Here is a 20,864-nt window from a genome sequence, read left to right on the forward strand (position 1 = left end):
TCCAGGCTCCCGGCCTCCCCTGGCTCCTCAGCTCCAGGCTCCCGGCCTCCCCCTGAACTCAGCTGCAGGCTCCCGTCCTCCCCTGAACTCAGCTCCAGGCTCCTGGCCTCCCCTGGCTCCTCAGCTCCAGGCTCCCGGCCTCCCCCTGAACTCAGCTCCAGGTTCCCGGCCTACCCCCGCTCCTCAGCTCCAGGCTCCCGGCCTCCCCTGGCTCCTCAGCTCCAGGCTCCCGTCCTCCCCTGAACTCAGCTCCAGGCTCCCGGCCTCCCCCTGAACTCAGCTGCAGGCTCCCGTCCTCCCCTGAACTCAGCTCCAGGCTCCCGGCCTCCCCCTGAACTCAGCTGCAGGCTCCCGGCCTCCCCCTGAACTCAGCTGCAGGCTCCCGTCCTCCCCTGAACTCAGCTCCAGGCTCCCGGCCTCCCCTGGCTCCTCAGCTCCAGGCTCCCGGCCTCCCCCTGAACTCAGCTGCAGGCTCCCGGCCTCCCCCTGAACTCAGCTGCAGGCTCCCGTCCTCCCCTGAACTCAGCTCCAGGCTCCCGGCCTCCCCTGGATCCTCAGCTCCAGGCTCCCGGCCTCCCCCTGAACTCAGCTCCAGGCTCCCGGCCTCCCCCTGAACTTCTCCAGGCTCCCGGCCTCCCCCTGAACTCTGCTCCAGGCTCCCGGCCTCCCCCTGAACTCAGCTCCAGGCTCCCGGCCTCCCCTGGATCCTCAGCTGCAGGCTCCTGGCCTACCCCTTGGCTAGGCCCCACTTCCCTTTTCTAGAGGTTAACTGGAGGTTAGAGTCTCGTGCACTTTAGTGTCTGGGCTGGCTTTGAACCCAGACCCGCACATCTCAGCCTCCTACATAGCCAGGATGACAGGAGTGAGCACCACACCTGGCTATGAGTATACTTTTTTAAAAAGCATAAACACGGGCGTAAAAATGCCCATCAACCAAGTCAACAAGCCCTGTGTGTGCTGGTTCCAGGGCCCTCCACAGTGGAGGCCCAGGTCCAATGCTGGCCCCCCTGTGGTAACTGGTGTCCCGGGGCTTTTCCGAGGCTGGCTCTGAACCAGGAGTAGCTAGGGTTTCAGGCCTGAGCCACGTGTACTTGGGTTTCCCGGGACCTATCTCGCATGCATACTTCTCTTTTAAGCGGTGTACAAAAGGTTTAGTTAAGGTGAGTTTGAGTCAGTGCCTCTTGGTGTCACCCGACTGCCCGTTTAGAATGGTCCCGTGTCCTTTGTAAATGGAAACTGCACATACAGCCAACAAGACAAGAGACCACAAACAGCAGAAGATGAGAGGAGGGTTCATGTAAGGCAGTTTACAACAAGGAAGAGCCCCCCTGCCATCGTAGCTGCCGGTCCCCACCCTCGGAGGACCCTTCAGGGTTAGCCACCACTAAGGGGGAGCGGTGGAGGAGGGATTCATTCCTCAAGAACCTGGCTGCCAACGAAGGACCTGGATCCTGAGGGAAAGGCCCAGGGCCGCCGGCTGTGCTTCTCATTTAAAACAAACAAATACATGTAAAATCTCTTTATTCATTCATATAGCAAACTCTGTTCCAAAAAAAAAAAAAAAAAAAAAAAAAAAAAAGGACCTCTCAAGCTATCAAGTTTAAATGAAAAATTCATGTACACCTTTCTATTACATACTGACATGATATAGTATGTAAAGTCAATTTAATGAAATCATGAAATAGCCTCACATATGCAGAGTCTCGGGTGAATGGTTAAAATTATGGAGCACTATCTAGGCACATGGACAGTCCATGAGGATGCATTTATACTGAATCCTGCTTTGGCAATGGGCTTTCAATGAATCTTCAAACACCCAATTCCAAATCTTCCAGCTCCTGGAGAAGGGCTGTCTCTTTCTGAATTTTTTCCAACTAGAAAAGTTTAACAGAATGAAGTTATTAAATAGGAACTGAAAGAGTACAAGAACAAAGAACAGAGAAGTAGCAAGTATCAGACCCACTGGTAAACACAGGTTAGAAACACAGGCTAGGAACAAAGTCTGACTAGATGTCTAGGAAGAGTCAAAGGCACAGAAGACAGAAGCTGTGATCTTTTTTTATTTCAGTAACATTTCCAGTCTACCCAGGGCATGACAGGGCTGAGAGGAAGGGACAGAGGGACCCAGCCTAAGTGGGGGAGGAGCTCCCCCATGTCTAGCAGTGATCCACTAGCGCCTGAAGAAGAGTCCACATTCACCATGACAGCCTGCACAGGAGTGAGGCTGTGCAAAACATTCAAAAGGCCAGGCCCCAGTGGCTCACCCTGCCACCAGAAGGTTGAGATCTGAGTGAGGATTGCAGTTCCAAGCCAGCAAAGGGCAGGAACATCTATGAGACTCTTTCAAACTACTTAAAAAAGTCAGAAGCGGTGCTGAGGTTCAAGTGGAAGCTCTCTAGCCTAGAGCACAGAGAGGCTCACAGACAGTGCCCAGGCCCAGACTTCAAGCCCCACTAAAGTGGGGCACTAAAGTGACTCTCATCTTCCAGTTAACCAGCTCTCAAGGGGTAGGGCGGTAGCCTTGAGGAACAAACGCCCAGGCCCAGGCCATGACCAACACACCCCCCCACCAAAAAAAAAAAAAATTATCATATATAGTGTGCAAACCACATCTTTAAAATTTATGAATTCTACGGCCGGGAGTTTGGCCTAGTGGTTAAAGTGGTTGCCTAGCATGCACAAAGACCCGGGTTCGATTCCAGGGTACCACATACATACAAAAAAAGCCGGAAGTGGTGCTGAGGCTCAAGTGGTAGAGCTCTAGCCTTGAGAAGGTCCAAGGACAGCGCTCAGGCCCTGAGCTCAAGCCCAGGACTGGCAAAATAAATAAATATTAAAAAAAATTTATGAATTCTTCTTCCCTGTCAAATAATCCCATGTCTACAACAAACAGGAGAAGGAAGGTAATGAGAGCCCCAAGGAGAACTAGAAAATTACCTGATTTTTCTCTAACTGCTTTCCAGCGGCAGCTTGCTCCTTCAGTTGCTCTATGGCTTTCAGTTTCTGTAACCATCAAATAGCAGTAAAGAGGAAGGAAGGGAGCCACTTTCTAATGCAAACCTTATCAGCGACACAATCATATCAACATGAAACCCCAAAGTAAAGAATTATCGTACATTTCAATCAACCAAGAATGGTTTCCTAGCTGTGAGGGTAAACTAATTTTTAATATCCATTTCTTCATCTTTAAAGCTGGAATGTATTTGTCCCAACCTGCCCCCATAGTATAAAATACTAAGTATGAAAGTAGTTAGCATTTTCTATACAAATGTACTTTATTTTCTATTTCTCTAAAATGGGTCAAGCCCCTAAATCTCAGGACCTGGTAGTAGAAGGGAACACTGGCAAAGGTGCTGATCTCAGATACCTGGTTTTAGAGAACTGAGCTGAACTCCTTGCCCTTACGTCCTCACTGTGAACCAATCTTACTTCAATCTAATTCTCTCACCTTCTTCAGGTTCTTAATTTTTCTGTCTACTTCAGGATCACCAGAAGTTGGCTGGGAGACAATGTTTCGGGATGCAGTCTGTGGGGCAGGAGCAGGTGCCAAATCTGGACTCTTGTCATTTCTTGCTTCCTGCAAGGAAAAGTTTTATAGTGAAAACATTATGATTTTCAACACAGGGTTAGCTGAACATGATTTTTTTTTTTGGTCAGTCATGGGGCTTAAACTCTGGGTCTGGGTGCTGTTCCTGAGCTCTTCAGCTCAAGGCTATGACCCTATCCCTTGAGCCACAGCACCACTTCCAGTTTTCTAATGATTCACTGGAGATAAGAGTCTCATGGACTTTAGTGCCCAGGCTGGCTTTGAACCACAATCCTCAGATCTCAGCCTCCTGAGTAGCGAGGATGACAGGTGTGAGCCACCCTACCTGGTAAACATGACTTTTGTTGTTGGTGGTGGTGGTCCTGGGGCTTGAATTCAGGGCCTGAGTACTGTCTTTGGGCTTTCTTGAGGCAAGGACTCTACCCCTTGAGCCACAGCCCCATCTCTGGCCTTTTCTGTGTATGTGGTACTGAGGAATCGAACCCAGGGCTTTGTGCATGCTAGGCCAGCACTGTACCACTCGGTATCACTGCTGGCGCCCTGAACATGATATCTACATATTACAGGAGTCTGAATGAAAGGTCTCTGGAGTAAGAGGCATACTCCCCTAACACAAAGTGGCTGGGGAAGTCTCTGCATAACTCCACCAGCTATTCTTCCAGTTTGGGCTTTTGTGGATGGCTTGGACCTGTTAGAGGGCTTTTCAGATTCAAACTGAAAACTCAGACGACAGCTACAGAACAGCAGGTAGAATATAGCCAGAGCCCTGCGTCCACTGCACTAATTCCCTCTGTAAGGGCCATGCAGTCCCTCATCCTGCAAGGGACATGGCACTGCTCCCAGGGATCACACTTGATGATTGTCCTCTCGGTGGGACCCAGATTCCAACTCAGTTTCCTCAGTCACTGGCACCTGGCTTTGTCTTTCTTTGGTTGTGTCGGTCCTGAGTCTTTTCCTTCCTTTCTTTGAAGTGTGATTTCCACTGTCTTTACTTTCCCCCAGCTCTTCAGTGCTTAAGTACCCAGCTCCTTCTCTGGGTTTTGCGGTCTACTTTGGGGTGGGGGTGCCCCGCTTTTCTGGTCTTCATGAGATGGACTCCAGACTGACTACCTTGCCGTGAGTGGCACCATGCTTGCTGTGGTGGGGCTCTGCGCAGAGCTCGGGAAGCACAGGAGCATCAACCCTGATGGCCGAGGCCTCCACCATGTTCCAGTGAGGAACTTCTTCATGGCCTTGTCCTTAGGCACAACACAGACTACCATGTGTAAATGGCTGCTCCCCTTTTGGCTCCAGAGGGCCAGCCAGCCAAGATTATCTTTCTAAGAAGCCTCTACCACTTGAGCCACGGTGCCACTTCGGGTTTTTTCTGAGTAGGAGTAAGTCTCCTGGATTTTCCTGCGGTCCTCAGATCTCAGCCTCAAGTGGCGAGGATGACAGAGGCGAGCTGCCGGTACCTGGCTACCTGGCTTTTCTTGAGAGCAGTTCTTCCTTCCTTTCTGAACGTGGGGCGCCGCACTTGTTAGATAGGCCATCTACCATTTGAGCCTCTAGCCCCCAATGTCATTTTGCTAGAACAGTTTGCTAAAGTTCAAGGCTTAAGGCTGACCGTATTTTTATTTATTTAGTTTTGTTTGAAATACCTGTTTTGCAGCTTTCTTGGCCTCGTGCTTCCTCTGGTTTTTCAGGGCTGTCTTTGATAATGGTTTATCACTCCCTGGGTGTGGTTTCATGTTCTGAGGTGGTTCCTCTTCATGCTATGGAAAATATGAAACATAAACACTTTTGAAATGGAGGCTATGCATCTTTGACAAAGCACCTACTTCACTACATAACTGTACAGTTCTCTTTAACTGGAGCAGTCCTAGTTGACAGCTATTGTAGTAACATCAATAACACTGTGGCCTGCTCTTGAGCCCCTGAGTTATTAGTACTATCACAGAAAACAAAGGTATTCACCAATCCTCTGCCAAGAGCTCTGAAAGGTTACTTTTGTTTTGTTTTGTTGAGACAGGGTCTCACTATATGCCCAGGCTGGCCTTGATCTCAAGATCCTCCTGCCTCCATTGCTCAAGTGCTGGGATTACAGCTGTGTGCCACCACATCTGGCTGAAATGCTAACTTTTTGAGGTATATGAGCATCTGACCAATACTTTGGTCATAACTTTAAAGAAAGAGTGAGTCACTAATGGCAAACGTCTTGCTTGACCACCAATGTTTTACAAATGGAGACGTTTCATAGATCCGTTATGTCTTGGAAAAAAATTAGGCATTTTGGCAAACTACACTTAAGCCTTCATGGAAAGCACCTTCCATTGCTGAATAGCCCTCTGACCCACAGGGGCTCACAGCTGCCTCACGGTATCACCCAGTCTAATTAGGTGTTTGGACTTGAGTCCTCGATCCACAAAGCAAACGTGACTTACTCAGTTCCTCCACCCCCAGAAATTGGAAAGGTAGATGCTTTAAATTCACTTTTTTATCAGCTTAGCACCATGAGTACTCACCACCTACCATGTTCAGCGGAGGATAATGTAACAACTTCTTCCCTGCAGTTCATACTCTAAATACACACTAAATAACACAAGAACATAAGCTCCCCTGGGAAAAACACTTTCCTCCCGAAGTCATAGCATGTACTTACTAGTTTGGAGTTGGTGATTGGTTTATTTCTTAAAGCTGGGGGTCTATAAGCAGTTGCAACTTTAGGTTCTTCACTGGGCACTTCACTTGGAACTGCTTGGTATGTGATTGCTTTTGCTGGAAACACTCCATCCAAAAATGGCTGCCAAGAAACCTGCCATAGCTCTCCATTTGATGGCACATCATGCTTGTACAAGACAGAGCCAGTATAATGCCAAATCTTATACCCATTATTAACACGTAGCCTGGGAGCACACGTGGCTGTTAAAATATGCTCACCATCTGGACACCAAGCAAAATATGTGGAATCAGAAGCCACTGGTTTAGAAATCAGTTTGTAGTTTTTCACATCCCACACTTCCATCTGTCCCCGCAGATTTCCGAATCCGGCTAGTACCAGAATATGTCCGTGTGGACTGTAGTAGGCTGCATTGCGAGGCCCAGTGCCAAAGTCAAACACAGGGTCACACTTCAAGTTGAACACTGTGGCTTTGGCAGGCATGAACCCATACACAGCACAAAACTCAGTAGAACTAGAATTCCAAACGACATCATAAATCGGGCCATTTTTGGCTAAAAATAAAAGAATACAACATCCAAATTAATAATAATTATATGAATATACTACTTATCAGCAAAAGTTATAAACAAATCTGTCAAAAATCTGTTAAATGGTGAAAAGAAACCCCGAAACTTCACAGGCATATTAGAGTTATTCTCACATGATAATGTATGGAGATTGCTGCATGACAATCCATTTATTTAAGAATCACTACTGAAACTCAGTATGCCTTCAGCAGTGAAGATATAGGCCATGTGGAAGCCAGCACCAGCTAAGGTAACGGTCTATTACTGTTAATAAACAATACAAAAACTAAGTTGCCCGGGCTGGTTTTGCCCTCCTGAGTTCACACAATTGTGCCAGGCCTGCGTGTTAGGATAGGACTTCTATACCTAGTAGCAATTTTCTTTTCCTTTTTCTTTCTTTCTTTTTGGCCAGTCTCGGTGCTTGAATTGAGGGTCTGGGCACAGTCCCTGAGCTTCTTTGTGTTCAAGGCTATACTACAACTTGAGTCACAGCACCACTTTTTCTATTTAAGTGGTACTGAGGAATCAAACCCAGGGCTTCATGCATGCTAGGCAAGCACTCTACCACTAAGCCACATTCCTAGCCCAGCAATTTTCTTTTCATAGAAGAAATACATGCTCATGATAATAAATTAATACAAGACACATTCAAAGGCATGCTACAAACTAAGTCCTTCTGTACGCAGGCAACCCTGTTACAGTTAACTAATCTTTCTGGAACACTTCAGCTGAAAAAGGCACCTTCTTTGAATATGTGTATAAACGACCAAGATCTAACCTGTGTGTAGTAAAATACTACACACAGAGAGAGTTAAGCAGAAACGTATGAAGATCTGCCTGTATTCCCTGTGGGTATGCATTGTGAATGTGCACAAATGTATCTGTAGGAGTGGAACTGGGCAGAATTGGGGCAAAGGGCATGAGCATTTACTTGGTAATACATCAGCAAAACACCCTTTACGATGCCCTACCAAGTTAGGCGTGGTGGCTCACCCTGTAATCCTAGCTACTCAGGAGACTGAGATCTTATGATTGAGGTTCAAAGCCAGCCCGGGCACTAAAAAGACCGTGAGATTGTTATCTCCAATTAACCACCAGAAAACTGGAAGTGGTGCTGTGGCTCAAGTGGTAGGGTTGCAGCCTTGAGAGCTCAGGGACAGCGTCAGGCCCAGAGTTCAAGCCCCACGACTGACCAAAAAAAAAGATGCTGTACAACTCACATGCCTCTCTGCCATTCCAGTAATATGAGGCTTCCACTCCCATACTGGACATCTTCATATTTTTACCTGTTTTTTTAGTGTGGCCAGTCACTGGCCTTGAACTCAGGGCCTGAGCACTGTCCTTGGGCTTTCTCAAGGCTAGTTAGTGGTCTGCCAATTGAGCTACAGCACCACTTCCACAGCACTTTTTCTATATGTGTGGTAGTGTTAGAACGTGGGTCTTCATGTATGCTAAGTAAGCAGTCTACCAACTAGGCCAAACCCCTGGCATATATATATATATATATTTTTTTTTTTTTGGCGGGGGTGGAGTGGGGTGGGTGGGTCATGGGGCTGTAACTGGGCGTGGGTACTGTCCCTGAGCTCTTCAGCTCAAGGCTACCACCCTACCCCTAGGCCAGGGCATTGTCCCTGAGCTCTTCAGCTCAAGGCTACTACTGCCCTACCCTTGAGCCAAGCCCCATTTCCCTTTTCCAGAGGTTAATTGGAGATAAGTCAACCCAGCAGGCTTTGATCCTTGATCCTTAGATCTCAGCCTCCTGAGTAGCTAGGATTACAGGTGTGAGCAACCAGTGCCTGGCAAAGTGGCAACATTCTTGATTATGATTCACAATTATGAAGGCAACACAAAACTCAGGGAAGCAACTCACCACCACAAGAAGTCTCAGAAGAATGACTCTTTAGAAGTAACTAATGGGATTCTGTAGAATAGGGTATGCTTGGAGATAATTAAATTTCTAATTAAAGACCTTATATTAAAGGTGAAGAAGGTATTTGAACTCCATTTCTTATCTTCCTTCTCTTGCATTTTGCTTTTCTGCCACTGTTTTTTTTTTTTTTTTTTTTTTTTTGTAAAAGCGTGTAGCTGGAGTACTTACGTAACTGCACGACAGCACTTTCTCCATTGGTAGCGATGTAGTGCAATGTCTGCTCTCCGTAGTAAGAAGCTCCCGTCTTATCCACCTCGGTGCTAGCTATTACCAACACGGCAGTAGCTGCAACAGTAAAAAACTGAATTAGATTCAAAACAGCATAGGCACTGATACTGCTTCTGGGTGTGTACAAATGTGCACCTGCCTTGGTCCTGGGCACTGCCCCTAACCTCTTTTGCTCAAGGCCAGCACTCTACCACTTGAGCCATAGCTTCATTGCTGGCCTTTTCAAGGTAAACTGGAGAGAAAAACCTCATGAACTTCCCTGCCTGGACTGGCTTTGAACCACAATCCCCAGATCTCAAGCGCCTGAGTAGGTGAAAACATAGGTGTGAGCCACCAATGCCTGTTTTTTGTTTTCTTTTTAACTCTGAATTCACACTTGAATGAATGAACAAAACAAAGAATACAATATATTTACCATACCTTTTTTATTCCATAGCATTGTAACCTTATCGGCTTTAAAGAAACTTTTGTTGGCAAGTGCGGCATGAGGTCCAGTAAAGCTGGGGTACTGATACAATCTCACAAATGAAGGCGCTCCTTTACTTCCTGGAACGCACACTGCAACCTGCAGTACAAAGGCAAAGCAATGCTCCACTTCCTGGAAGCATATGAAGTAAGGGGGGTGTAGGAAAAGGCTGCAGCAATTACCTTGTAGGGCTGAGGTCCAGGTGACAAAACAAAATCATTAACTTTTTGCAAATGCAATTTGTTTACAATTGTGTCTAGAGAGAGAGAGAGAGAGAGAGAGAGAGAGAGAGAAAATGGTGTTCAATGAAGACACTAGTAAGAACATGACAAGTTAAATGCACTGCAAGAGGTCACCACAGCCACAGGCACTGCACATGGAGGCGAATGAGGTCAGGCAAAGTCTCGCCCTGGGAAGGGCAGACTGGCACTTGGTCACCTGCTGCTGTGCTGGGCCAGCCTCTGGCGGCTGGTAACAGATCAGGAGGTGCTCAGTGTACCCAAGGGCAGATAGGCACATCCTAACCAGGGGGAAGCCATGTTCCCAGGGACTCAGAACTGGAAGATGAACACCACGATCAACAGGTAAGCCAAGTGCAGTGGCTCACACCTGTCACCCTCGCTACTCAGGAGGCTGAGATCTGAGGGTCTCGGTTCAAAGCCAGCCCCGGCACTAAAGAATGTGAGACTCTTGTCTCCAACTATCCACTAGAAAATGGGAAGTGGGGCTGTGGCTCAGGAGTAGGGCAGTTGCCTTGAGCTGAAGAGCTCAGGGACAGCGCCCAGACCCAGAGTTCAAGCCCCATGACCACCCCCCAAAAATAAATAAATAGTTAATAGCAACTATTGATTGTGAATACATTCACAATATTTAGGACCATCTCACGATGTATATAAAGTAACAAAACAATGCACATTTAAAGTAAATAAATTACTCAATAAATAAATGTTTCCATACTAAAATTGTTGTTTTCAAAGAAGTGAACCTCATTGTTAACATTTCGTGCACAAATCATTTCATCATCTGACCACGATGGACACCTATCAAGAAAAAGAGTATTAAAAAAAGGAGAGAAAATGTAACATTATGTTAAGATGTTTAAATTCTATGATGCTGCTTACTACATAAGGAAAATGGTTTTAATTATGGTATCAGGTCTATTCTTAATTGTTTCATTAAACAGTGCTTAACAAATATATTGTTCCTTTCTTTTTCCAAAATGAAACAAATGAAAGATCATATTTTAACACTAGACTCCTATATGCAAAATCTTTAACCATCTAGATTTTGGTCTAGTTTCAAAATCAAAACCAGAGAAACAATTACACTACAATGATATAAAACTACTGTGTAAATACTCTGAGGCATATATTTACCAATTTTGCATCTTTTTCTGTATGAAAGATTTCAAACATGCCCCAGTTTTCACATCATAAAGTTGTAGGTTGGGTATACCAGCTGTGCCATCTTTAGAAGCTGCAAAACAACAACAACAACAAAACCACAACATTTTTGGGGGGTAGTAATTATCTCTTAACACTTATAAGAAGATTTCAGTTTTAGAAAAATGTGAACAAAATTAAGGAAGCCAAGTGAAAGCATTGCATTAAATCAACTTCTTTTCTAGCTCTAGTTATAGAACTCATTCTTACAACCATGACATCTCAGAAATGTCTATTTTGAAGATTATGTAAAACGTTTTCTATTTTAAGTGTAATATGGATTAATGACAAATGGATCAAATCATGAAAATGTGAGCCTGTAAGTCATAAAAAATAAGTTATATAAACCACACATGTTTGCCAATTTCCCTTTGTACAAGTAAATCTCATTAAAGTTCATGCCTCTTGAAACACAGATGTCCAGAGGTTTGTGCCTAGCAGTGAAATCTGATTCAACAAAATCAACATTAGAAAATGATTCTAATGGCCGGGAGTTTGGCCTAGTGGTTAAAGTGCTTGCCTAGCATGCATGAAGACCCGGGTTCGATTCCTCGGTACCACATACATAGAAAAAAGCCGGAAGTGGTGCTGAGACTCAAGTGGTAGAGCTCTAGCCTTGAGAAAGTCCAAGGACAGTGCTCAGGCCTTGAGCTCAAGCCCAGGACTGGCAAAAAAAAAAAAAAAAAGAAAGTGCTTCTAAAAATAAGTCGCTATATCAGTTTTCAATATTTGATTAGATAACTGGATAACCGGTAAAACACTGCATAAAATATTCCTATATTATCTCTGGATATCGTTAAAGGTTACAGAATGGCACTACTTCCAACTCTTTCTTTGCAGACAGGGTCTCCCTATGTTGTTCAACGGGCTAATCCTGCCTTCGCCCCGAGAACTGGGATTATGGTGATATAGTACCATACTCGGCTTGTTTCCTTTGTCATACCACACACACACACACCTCTTGCATACTATGGCCACTGTATCTTTTTACTTAAACGTCATTATTATTCTTTAGTGCTGGGCTTCGGGCTCTCACCTGGCTTCTTCAACTAATGCTTATGCCACCCCTCCTCCTTCAACTTCATGTTGGTTAACTGGAGTCTCACAGACTTTTCTGCCCAGGCTGGCTTCAAACTGACACTCTAAGATCTCTGAGTAGCTAGAACTACCGGCGTGGTTGGGTTTTAAACTCAGGGCCTTGCACTAGTTAGGCAGGTGGTTGCACCTCTGCCCTGTTTTACACTCCCCACCCCCAATCCCCCCCACTGCCCCCAATAGCGCCTGAAATGACCCCCAACCACGCTTCCCTTGGCCTCGGCCTTTCCAGTGGTCAGTATTACTGGCATGCGGCAATGACAACTGGAATGTCATTATTAGTATTCATCTTCACAGACTTTCTTTAACCAGTAGCTATTTACTTCCTAATTTTTTCTTGAGATACTTCTCAACCTCTATCTTACAACAGATCTTTTCAGAAACTTACTGAGTACAGTAGTCTACCCTTACCCATGGTTTCACCTCCTGAGCAATCAGTTAAATGCAGTTACCCATAGCCCAAAACAACTACATGGAAGATTCCAGAAATGATCCATTTATAAGTTTTGAATCGCTTGCCATCCTGAGTTGTGTGATGGTCTCTTGCCATTCCAGCCATCCTAGCCTGCCTCACTTGGACATGCACCTTGTTCTGTCCACAAACCCACAGTGCACCCACGTGGTACCACCAGGAGTCACTTTGCAGCCACCTGGCTATCACAGCCACTGCTATATTCCAGTGACCTGTATTCAGGTAACCATGGCTACAAACGCTAACGTGGATATGCCAAACAGAAGCCACAGTGTTTCTTGAGATGAAAAGCCTGTCATCCTAGCTACTTAGGAAATGGAGATCAGAGGATCGTGGCTTGAAGCCAGGCTGGGCAGGAAAGTCCATGAGGCTCTCATCTCCAGAGATGAGAAAAAGCTGTAAGTAGCGTTGTGGCAAGGGGTAGAGTGCTAGCCTTGAGCACAAAGAGGCTCAAGGACAGTGCTCAGGATGTGAGTTGAAGCCCCAGGACTGGCAAGAAAAAGAGAAAGAAAGAAACCAGGTGCAGTGGTTCACACCTGAAATCCCAGCTACTCAGGAGGCTGAGATCTGAGGATCACGGTTCAAAGCCAGCCCGGGCACTAAAGTCCATGAGATTCTTATCTCCAACTAACCACTAGAAAACTGGAAGTGGGGCTAAGGCTCAAGGGGTAGGGCAGTAGCCTTGAGCTGAAGAGCTCAGGGACAGTGCCCAGGCCCAGAGTTCGAGTCCCATGACCAAGGGGGAAAAAAAAATTAAGAGGAAAGAAAGAATAAAATCCCTACACTGAGGTAGCTAAGAATGCAGGTAAGAGTAAATCCTCTATCCATGAAATAATTTTGTTATCACAGCAGGACGAGTACAGCGTAAGTGGTTGGTGAAGACGAGAAAGGCATGCCAAGAGAACCTTCTTTTGAGGATGGGGAGATCTCGGGCCTTCCTTTCAATACACTGTTCCTGCAGAACGCAATCTGACTGCTGATCATAAATGTTCATAATCACAGCCTCTGGTCCTACAAGACTACAAACTTGGTTTTCTCATTGGTCTTGGTGCAATCTCTTCACAACAGGAAAGTACTTACTAGTATAAGGCTGCCATGTTGCCAGGACAGTGTTTTTTGGTGAGAATTCAAGGCAAACCACCTTTGGGAGGTCGAAGGAGTGCAGTAGTCCGTTGTTAGTGACATTAACAATATTGACTCTGGTTTCAAAAGAAATTACTTTAGCAATGAAATTCCATTCCACAATAGCCAGCACAAACAAAAATATTCATACCTCTTCTTAAAATACTTCTTTTTCATAAACAGCAGTTTTCATTAATTCTAGAAAATTTCCAGAAATACCTTAGCTAAAAACAATTTTCTGGAAAAATACATTTTACAAAAAACAAAACAAAACAAAAAACCTCTCTATAAGGATAGTGCTGGGAAACAATACAGAATTAGCAAAAAGATCAGAGAGTGAATGACTTGCAGGTAAACCACAGGCATTTCAGTGAACACAGAACTGGGCTGAGTAAAGTCAAAGGGAAACAGAGGCAGAGGTGCAGATAGTGCCAAACCAGTGAAACAGCGGCGCAAACTGTCACGGCTTAGGGAAATCAGCAAGAAGACTCAGGTCAATGACAGCTTCTGGCCAGGGGCCAGCAGCTCATGTCAGGAGGCTATGATCTAAGGGTTATGGCTCAAAGCCAGCCCAGGCAGGAAGGTCCATGACTCTTGTTTCCAATAAACCATCCCCCACCCCGCCCCACCCCCCAAAAAAGCTGGAAGCACAGTATGGCTAAGGTAGAGCACGAGTCTTAAGCAGAAAAAGTTAAAGGCAGTGACCAAGTCCTGAGGTCAAGTCCTAATACTGGCAAAAAGAAAAAATAAACTCCAAATAAGTCTCCAAAGTTAAAGACTACAGGAATTACTCTGGAAAGAATGCAGCAGTGATACACACTGGATGCTAGGTTGAAATAAACTACACAACCTGACAATGGGGATGGGAGGGAGAGAAAATCTGGGAGACAGCAAGCCTGACTTATGTAGCTCTAACCCCTCTGTATATTACCCTTAGAATAATAATTTGACTTTTTTATATTAAAAAAAAACAACATGAAGATACATTATCTTACAATAAAAATTCTCCTTCCTGGGGTCGGGAGTGTGGCCTAGTGGTAGAGCGCTTGCCTAGCATGCACAAAGCCCTGGGTTCGATTCCTCGATACCACATACACAGAAAAAGCTGGAAGTGGTGCTGTGGCTCACAAGTGGTAGAGTGCCATCCCTGAGAAAGCCCAAGGACAGTGCTCAGCCCTGAGTTCAAGCCCCAGGTCTGGAAAAAAAAATAAAACAATAATAATAATAAATAGCATTAAGCCAACCATGGGCATTTTTCTAATCTAATATGTAAGATAAAATGTCAGGAAATTATAAAAGACTAATTATCTTGAAAATTTTTAATCGGATTTATTTTCTGAAAGACCTATTTTGTAAAATAGTTTACACAGTAGATTACATTAAATACATTTTCATAAACTTTTACATACAATAGGATAAAGTAATACTAACAGCATTAACAATTTAATAATAAAGATAAAAAGTAGAGGACAGTGCTCAGCCCTGAGTCCAAGCCCCCAAACCAGCAAAATAAATAAATAAAAATAAATAAAATGTGTCTAAATCGAAGGTAGGGTAAATAAGCAGAAATCTTATCAATAAGTTTTAGAGTACTATTGAATATAACTTCTCAAATTTCTTAGTAAGAAAATAACTACATTTCTTATATATTAATTTTAAATTTTAAGACAGTAGGTAAGACACGGCATGTACATGGAAGCACCTTCAAAAGTGCTCAGAGCTAAAAGTATGCCAGTCGCATTTATACTAATGAAACACATAAAATATGCTATTTAAATGATCACTAACTTTTCTCCATTGCCCCAAGCAAACAAGGTCCCATCTTTACTAAACGTATAGACTTTGCAATTTTTTCCAGGTTCCCTAAAAATGAGAGAAAAAAAAGCTTAAATTAATAGACATCAATATTTGATTAGTCAATAATCTATTAATTTCATGGCTAAGAACTTTCACAAAGTTTATAAAATAATTCCAAAATGCTTTGATCTGCCAAAATAATTTCTCTCTTAAAAGGTAACGTCAGCCGGGCAGGGTGGCTCAGGCCTGTAATCCTAGCTACCCAGGATAATTTCTCTCTTAAAAGGTAACGTCAGCCGGGCAGGGTGGCTCAGGCCTGTAATCCTAGCTATCCAGGAGGATGAGATCTGAGGATATAAGCTACTATTTTCAAATCTGAAGACCATTTTCCTTCATAAGAAAAAAATATCTATTCTTCCTAATATCATGTAATATATAAAATCTTCAAAATTTGTTTGCTTTCTTTGTCTGAATCATACCAACAATTTAGAACTGTGCATTGCTGTACATTATTTTTCAACGAAGTAAGCCATACCTTGGAAACACTGTACTTTCTGTAAAATGTGGCGGTCCATTCACCATGTAAAGACCTTCAGAGCCTCGGACTAAAGAAACACAATTCAAACAGCCAGGTTATTGCTAATAAAGATTCAAATCAAAGGCATGGTTCATGCCTGTCATCCTAGCTACGCAGGAAGCTGAGATCTGACGATAGCAGTTCAAAGCCAGACCAGGCACAAAAGTCTGAAAGACTCTTATCTCCAATTAACCATTAGAAAACTGGAAATGAAGCTGTGGCTCAAGTGGTAGAGTGCTGGCCTTGAGCTGAAGAGCTCAGGGATAGCGCCCAGGCCCAGAGTTAAAACCCCACGACTGACAACATTAAGAGAGGTTCAAATCAGATTTAACTTTATTTTTCTTTTTGCTGTTACTGGGGCCTGAACTTGAGGCGTAGGCACTGTCTTAGTCTTTTCCACTCCAGGCCAGTGCCCTGCCACTTGAGCCACAGCTCCACTTCTGAAGATAGGAGCCTTACCATGGACTTCGGTGCCACAGCTGGCTTTGAACCACAACTCTCAGATCTCAGGTTCCTGAGCAGCCAAGACTACAGGTGTGAGCCAATGTCTAGCTCTTTCTGAATATTTTTAAATGCAAAAGCTTGTAAAATAGTAATGAAAACAGTAAATATTTTATTGAACTATGAAATACGAACACTAAAAGGTTATACTATTTTCAGCTGGGCACTGGAGGCTATCACCTATCACCCTAGCTACTCAGGAGGCTGAGATCTGAGGATCTGGGTTCAAAGCCAGCCTGGGCACTGAAGTCTGTGAGACTGTTATTTCCAATTAATCAGTAGAAAACAGAAATGTTGCTGTGGATCCAGGGGTAGGGTAGTAGCCTTGAGCTGAAGAGCTCAGAGACAGAGCCCAGGCCCAGTCCCACAAATGGTAGAATGCCAGGTTTAAATAAAAAGAAAGCTCAGGGACAGAGCCCATACTGAGTCCAAATCCTAAGACTAGCCAAAAAAAAAAAAAAAAAAAAAAGAGGATATGCTCTCTCACCTTGTTATATATAACCACAACCTGTAACTGCAGATAAATATGTATCTTCTATCAGTACTTGGAATCATTAAAACTGTCATCAGCAAAACAAGGACAGTTGTGGTATAGTAGAAAGGGCATGAACTCAGAGTACTTCGACACTAGTAACTAGATTCCACACTATCTGAGTCTCTGTCCCAATCTACAAAACCAAAATACTGAAACACAAGAGGTATATACTTTACAAAGGCAACAGATAATAGAATGAGACATATTTCTTTACTCAGCCCAGGAAGTTCAGGATTTAATAACAAAATGTTTGGAACATTTACACACACACACACACACACACACACACACACACACATATGTGTTTGTTTTGGGGTGGTCATGGGGCTTGAACTGGCCCTGGGTGCTGTCACTGAGCTCTTCAGCCCAAGGCTACTGCCCTACCCTGGAGCCACAGCCCCACTTCTCATTTTCTAGAGGTTAAGTGGAGTAGAGTTTCAGGTCCTTTTGTGCCTGGGCTGGCTTTGAACCTTGATCTTCAGATCTCAAGTCTCCTGAGTAGCTAGGATTACAGGTGTGAGCCACCATGCTGGCTAATAATTTTTTTTAATGGTCGAAGTGAATGCATTTGAAGCTGACCCAAATTAATTGACTTTTATTTTAAAATACTATTAGAAACAATTAAAAAAAAAAAAAAAAAAAAACAAGGGCCGGGAATTTGGTCTAATGGAGACTGCTTCCCTAACATGCATGAAGACCTGGGTTCAATTCCTCAGTACCAAATACGTAGAAAAGTCGGAAGTGGTGCTGTGGCTCAAGAGGTAGTGCTAGTCTTGAGGAAAGCCTTGAGGAAAACCCAAAGACAGTGCCCAGGCCCTGAGTCCACGCCCCAGAACTGGTAAAAACAACGAAAACTACCTCTTAGGTTCTGTGTTGAGCGCTGGAGAAACAAAAAGGGGGGAAAAAAGTCAGTGTTACGTCTGACCTAATTGAACTTCGTGTATAGTAATCAAATAAACAGCAAATAAAATTGTGTAACTGCATCTGTAGTACAAAGATTTATGGTGCACAGACTTCAAGATGGGAAGTTCTAACCTAAAACTAGAAAGGGAAACCGTCTGTCCTTGAGTGACTTGCATGTAAGGCCTAAAGGACGGACCTGCTCCAAGAGAACAGTGAATTCAAAAACCCCACAGGAAAATAAAGGAGTATCAGAAGAGTGGCTGGAAGAGAGCGCCAAGAAAGAAAGCGGGGCTCGGGTTGCGAATGTTAAGGCCTAAGGTAAGCAACACCGGGAACCTTGCAGTGCTTCCAGACTTGCATTTTGGAGAGGTCAGTTTGATCCAGTATGCGAACCAAACTGGGAGGGGCTGAGGATGGATGGCTGAGAAGGGGCCCAGCACGTGGGGCCCGCCGGTGGGCAGCCGGTGTGCAAATGCCCCGTAGGCTCTGTGGTTCTTCTTCGGGCGGAAGCGCAGGCTCCCGTGCTCCGGAGCCGCTCCTCCCGGGGCCAGAGCTCGGGGCCTCGCTGCTGCCCGGAGCTGTTTTGCTCGCGGCCGTGCTCCACCTCGCAGACCGCGGCCCGTCTTTCTGAGGTGCACTGGCGACCCTCACCTCCAGGGCGGCCACGGACTCTCGGCCCACGGAGGCGCTCTCGAGCCTGCGGGTCCGGGACCGGGACCGGGCGCCACCCACGCAAGCCCGCGCCCTGCGGCGTCCGCTCCGTGCCTCAGGTGGGAAGCGCCGGGCTCCCGTCGGCTGCGCCGGGCCGGCTCCCGGCCCTGGGCTTGAACTCGGGGCCTCGCACAGCGGCCCTCTGCCGCCCGGCCAACGTCCCCGCCGAGCACGGCGGGCGGAGGCGCCGCCCGCGCCCGAGCCCCGGCGGGCAGCGCCCCAGGGGAGGCCGGGCGGAAGCGGGGCCCCCGCCCGCGGACCCACCTGTCAGCAGCGGCGCGGACGGCGCCATGTCGTCCCGGAAGAAGAACCCCATGCGCCGGGCCAGGGGTCAGCGCGGGCCGAACCCAGCCCCTACACGTCTCCTCACGCGTGGAGGCTCTCGGAGAGTGCTTCCGGGTCGCCGGCGTCGGGGCCGGCCCGCTTCCGGTGCCGACTCGCGCATGCGCGTCCCCGGGCCGTGGGGGGGGGCGGGGGCGCGCACGCCCTGCGTCTCCGCGGGGCGGCGCCGCCCAGTGCTGACGTGGGCCGCGGAGCCGGAGCCGTTCGAGGCTGCGCGCGGCGCCGCGCGGTTGTTGCGTGTCCTCTCCTCCGTCCACGCTCGCCGCGGCGGCCCCGCTCTCCTCCCGCGCCCGCGCCCGCGCCCGGCCGGCCTCGCCGAGCGCCCGGCCCGGGAGCCTCGTCGCCCCGGCGGCCCGGGGAGGCCGCGAGCGCGCGGCAGGCGGTGCCCGCGAAGATGGTCGCCAAGCAGCGGATCCGGATGGCCAACGAGAAGCACAGCAAGAACATCACCCAGCGCGGCAACGTCGCCAAGACCTCGGTGCGGGGCCGGTCGGGGCCGGGGCGGGGGGCGCGGGGCCTGGGGGAGCTGGGCTGGGGCGGGGGGCGCGGGGCCGGGGCGGGGGGCGCGGGGCCTGGGGGAGCTGGGCTGGGGCGGGGGGCGCGGGGCCGGGGCGGGGGGCGCGGGGCCTGGGGGAGCTGGGCGGGGGCGGGGGCGCGGGGCCGGGGCGGGGGGCGCGGGGCCTGGGGGAGCTGGGCGGGGGGCGCGGGGCCGGGGCGGGGGGCGCGGGGCCGGGGCGGGGGCCGGGGCCGGGCCGAGCGGGACCCGGGCGCCCAGCGCGGCCGGCCGCCTGACCGCGCCCCTCCCGCAGAGGAACGCCCCCGAAGAGAAGGCGTCGGTGGGCCCCTGGCTGTTGGCGCTCTTCATTTTCGTCGTCTGCGGCTCGGGTGAGGAGCGCGGGCCCCGCGGCGGCGGGCGGGCGGGCGGGGGGCGCGGGCGCGGCGGCCCGCGGGGCTCTGAGGCCCCGCCCCAGGAAGGCGCCCGACCCCGGCTCCCGCGTCCCGGAGCTGGCGGCGGAGCTGGCGGCGGGACGCGGGGGCCGTGTGCTGAGGAAACCTGTGCAGGCCGCCGCGCGGGCGTGCGGGGCGGCCGCGGGTCCTGCCCAGCCCCGCCGGAGCCCGCTCGGAGCCCGGCGGCTGGCGCTTTCCGGACGATGGCCACTCGCCAGTCCGTTTATGTAACCCGAGATTCTTGACGTTCAGAAACCTTAATGACGGCCCTGCGGTTGAAAAACCTGTTTGCTCTGGAAGCTTTTGTTGGGGGGGGGGGACGTGCGCATCGGATTTAGGGAAGTCGGTCTAGCGAGTCTGCGCTCAGCCTCCCCAGCTAGCGAATACCGAGCTGAGCCTGCTGCCCTTGGAACCAAGACTGCCCCGGACTCTCCCGCGCCTCCCAGGCCTCTTCTATCCAGGTCTTGTTTTAATGTTTGTTCTTTTTCTCGACAGCGATTTTCCAGATTATTCAGAGTATCAGGATGGGCATGTGAAGTGACAGACTAAGATGTTTCCACTCTCCTGTGAATTTTAGCCTGAATCCATTCCTGATGTTTGCTGCCTCGGTTAAGAACCAATCAGTAAAGCATTCTGCCTCAGAATGGCTTTCCCATCCTCCTTCCTGTGTCATTCCGGGGCTCCTCACAAATCATTCCAGGTTTCCTCGTCCATACCACAGTGCCTTGCAAAAGCACCACGTGAATAAAGCAATAAAATTTGATTATTAAGCTCCAGTAGTGGGCCCTACTTACTTAGTCAGTAAAGAACCATTTCTTAGGTGGTTATTAAAATAGTATACCAGCATGGATGGTTAGATTCAGTCTGTGTAACAGGATCTGGATTTTAACTCATACATAAATGCAATTACCTTAATTAAAAATTTGGAACCTTTAGGTTTTTATACAGCTAGTCACTTTATTACTCTTAAATTGAAAGCACACTCCATTATAGGGTCATATGACTGTCCTGTTGTAAGGT

General features: G+C 47.5%; 2 protein-coding genes across 5 annotated transcripts; one reads left to right on the top strand and one right to left on the bottom strand.

Annotated features, from left to right (window-relative positions):
- Positions 1–1,594: 1,594 nt before the first annotated feature.
- Positions 1,595–18,923, bottom strand: Eif2a (eukaryotic translation initiation factor 2A). Of its 4 annotated transcripts, none has more exons than XM_090323634.1 (14): positions 18,819–18,923; positions 15,863–15,932; positions 15,319–15,393; positions 13,489–13,607; positions 10,776–10,875; positions 10,357–10,439; positions 9,582–9,655; positions 9,354–9,498; positions 8,874–8,990; positions 6,189–6,760; positions 5,188–5,301; positions 3,449–3,577; positions 2,938–3,003; positions 1,595–1,874 (listed from the first exon to the last, which is right to left on the bottom strand). In XM_090323634.1, exons 1-14 carry the CDS (start codon positions 18,868–18,870, stop codon positions 1,809–1,811), a joined length of 1,782 nt encoding a protein of 593 aa, XP_090179760.1. In that variant the 5' UTR covers positions 18,871–18,923; the 3' UTR covers positions 1,595–1,808. The 4 variants fall into 4 exon arrangements, with proteins under 4 accessions (XP_090179760.1, XP_090179762.1, XP_090179763.1 ...); XM_090323636.1 differs by lacking the exon at positions 18,819–18,923 and adding an exon at positions 18,495–18,621; XM_090323637.1 differs by lacking the exon at positions 13,489–13,607 and having other exon boundaries at positions 18,819–18,905.
- A 177-nt stretch (positions 18,924–19,100) lies between these two features.
- Positions 19,101–20,620, top strand: Serp1 (stress associated endoplasmic reticulum protein 1). The gene is made up of 3 exons (XM_090323173.1): positions 19,101–19,374; positions 19,706–19,781; positions 20,340–20,620. Exons 1-3 carry the CDS (start codon positions 19,291–19,293, stop codon positions 20,378–20,380), a joined length of 201 nt encoding a protein of 66 aa, XP_090179299.1. The 5' UTR covers positions 19,101–19,290; the 3' UTR covers positions 20,381–20,620.
- Positions 20,621–20,864: the final 244 nt, after the last annotated feature.

Source organism: Megascapheus bottae, chromosome 32 (genome assembly GCF_031878675.1).
Source record: "Megascapheus bottae isolate mThoBot1 chromosome 32, mThoBot2.hap1, whole genome shotgun sequence".
In the NCBI taxonomy this organism is placed as follows: Eukaryota; Metazoa; Chordata; class Mammalia; order Rodentia; family Geomyidae; genus Megascapheus; species Megascapheus bottae.

What these genes read in the sequence shown, in the direction of transcription:
- Eif2a (XM_090323634.1), bottom strand. Translation starts at nt 18,870, where the DNA reads ATGGGGTTCTTCTTCCGGGACGACATGGCGCCGTCCGCGCCGCTGCTG. An exon ending in GAAAGTACAGTGTTTCCAAG is followed by an intron (nt 15,394 to 15,862) that starts GTATGGCTTACT and finishes TCTCATTTTTAG; the next exon opens with GGAACCTGGAAAAAATTGCA. An exon ending in AAATTAAGAACCTGAAGAAG is followed by an intron (nt 3,004 to 3,448) that starts GTGAGAGAATTA and finishes TGATGGTTACAG; the next exon opens with AAACTGAAAGCCATAGAGCA.
- Serp1 (XM_090323173.1), top strand. Translation starts at nt 19,291, where the DNA reads ATGGTCGCCAAGCAGCGGATCCGGATGGCCAACGAGAAGCACAGCAAG. An exon ending in GCAACGTCGCCAAGACCTCG is followed by an intron (nt 19,375 to 19,705) that starts GTGCGGGGCCGG and finishes CCCCTCCCGCAG; the next exon opens with AGGAACGCCCCCGAAGAGAA. An exon ending in TTTCGTCGTCTGCGGCTCGG is followed by an intron (nt 19,782 to 20,339) that starts GTGAGGAGCGCG and finishes TTTTCTCGACAG; the next exon opens with CGATTTTCCAGATTATTCAG.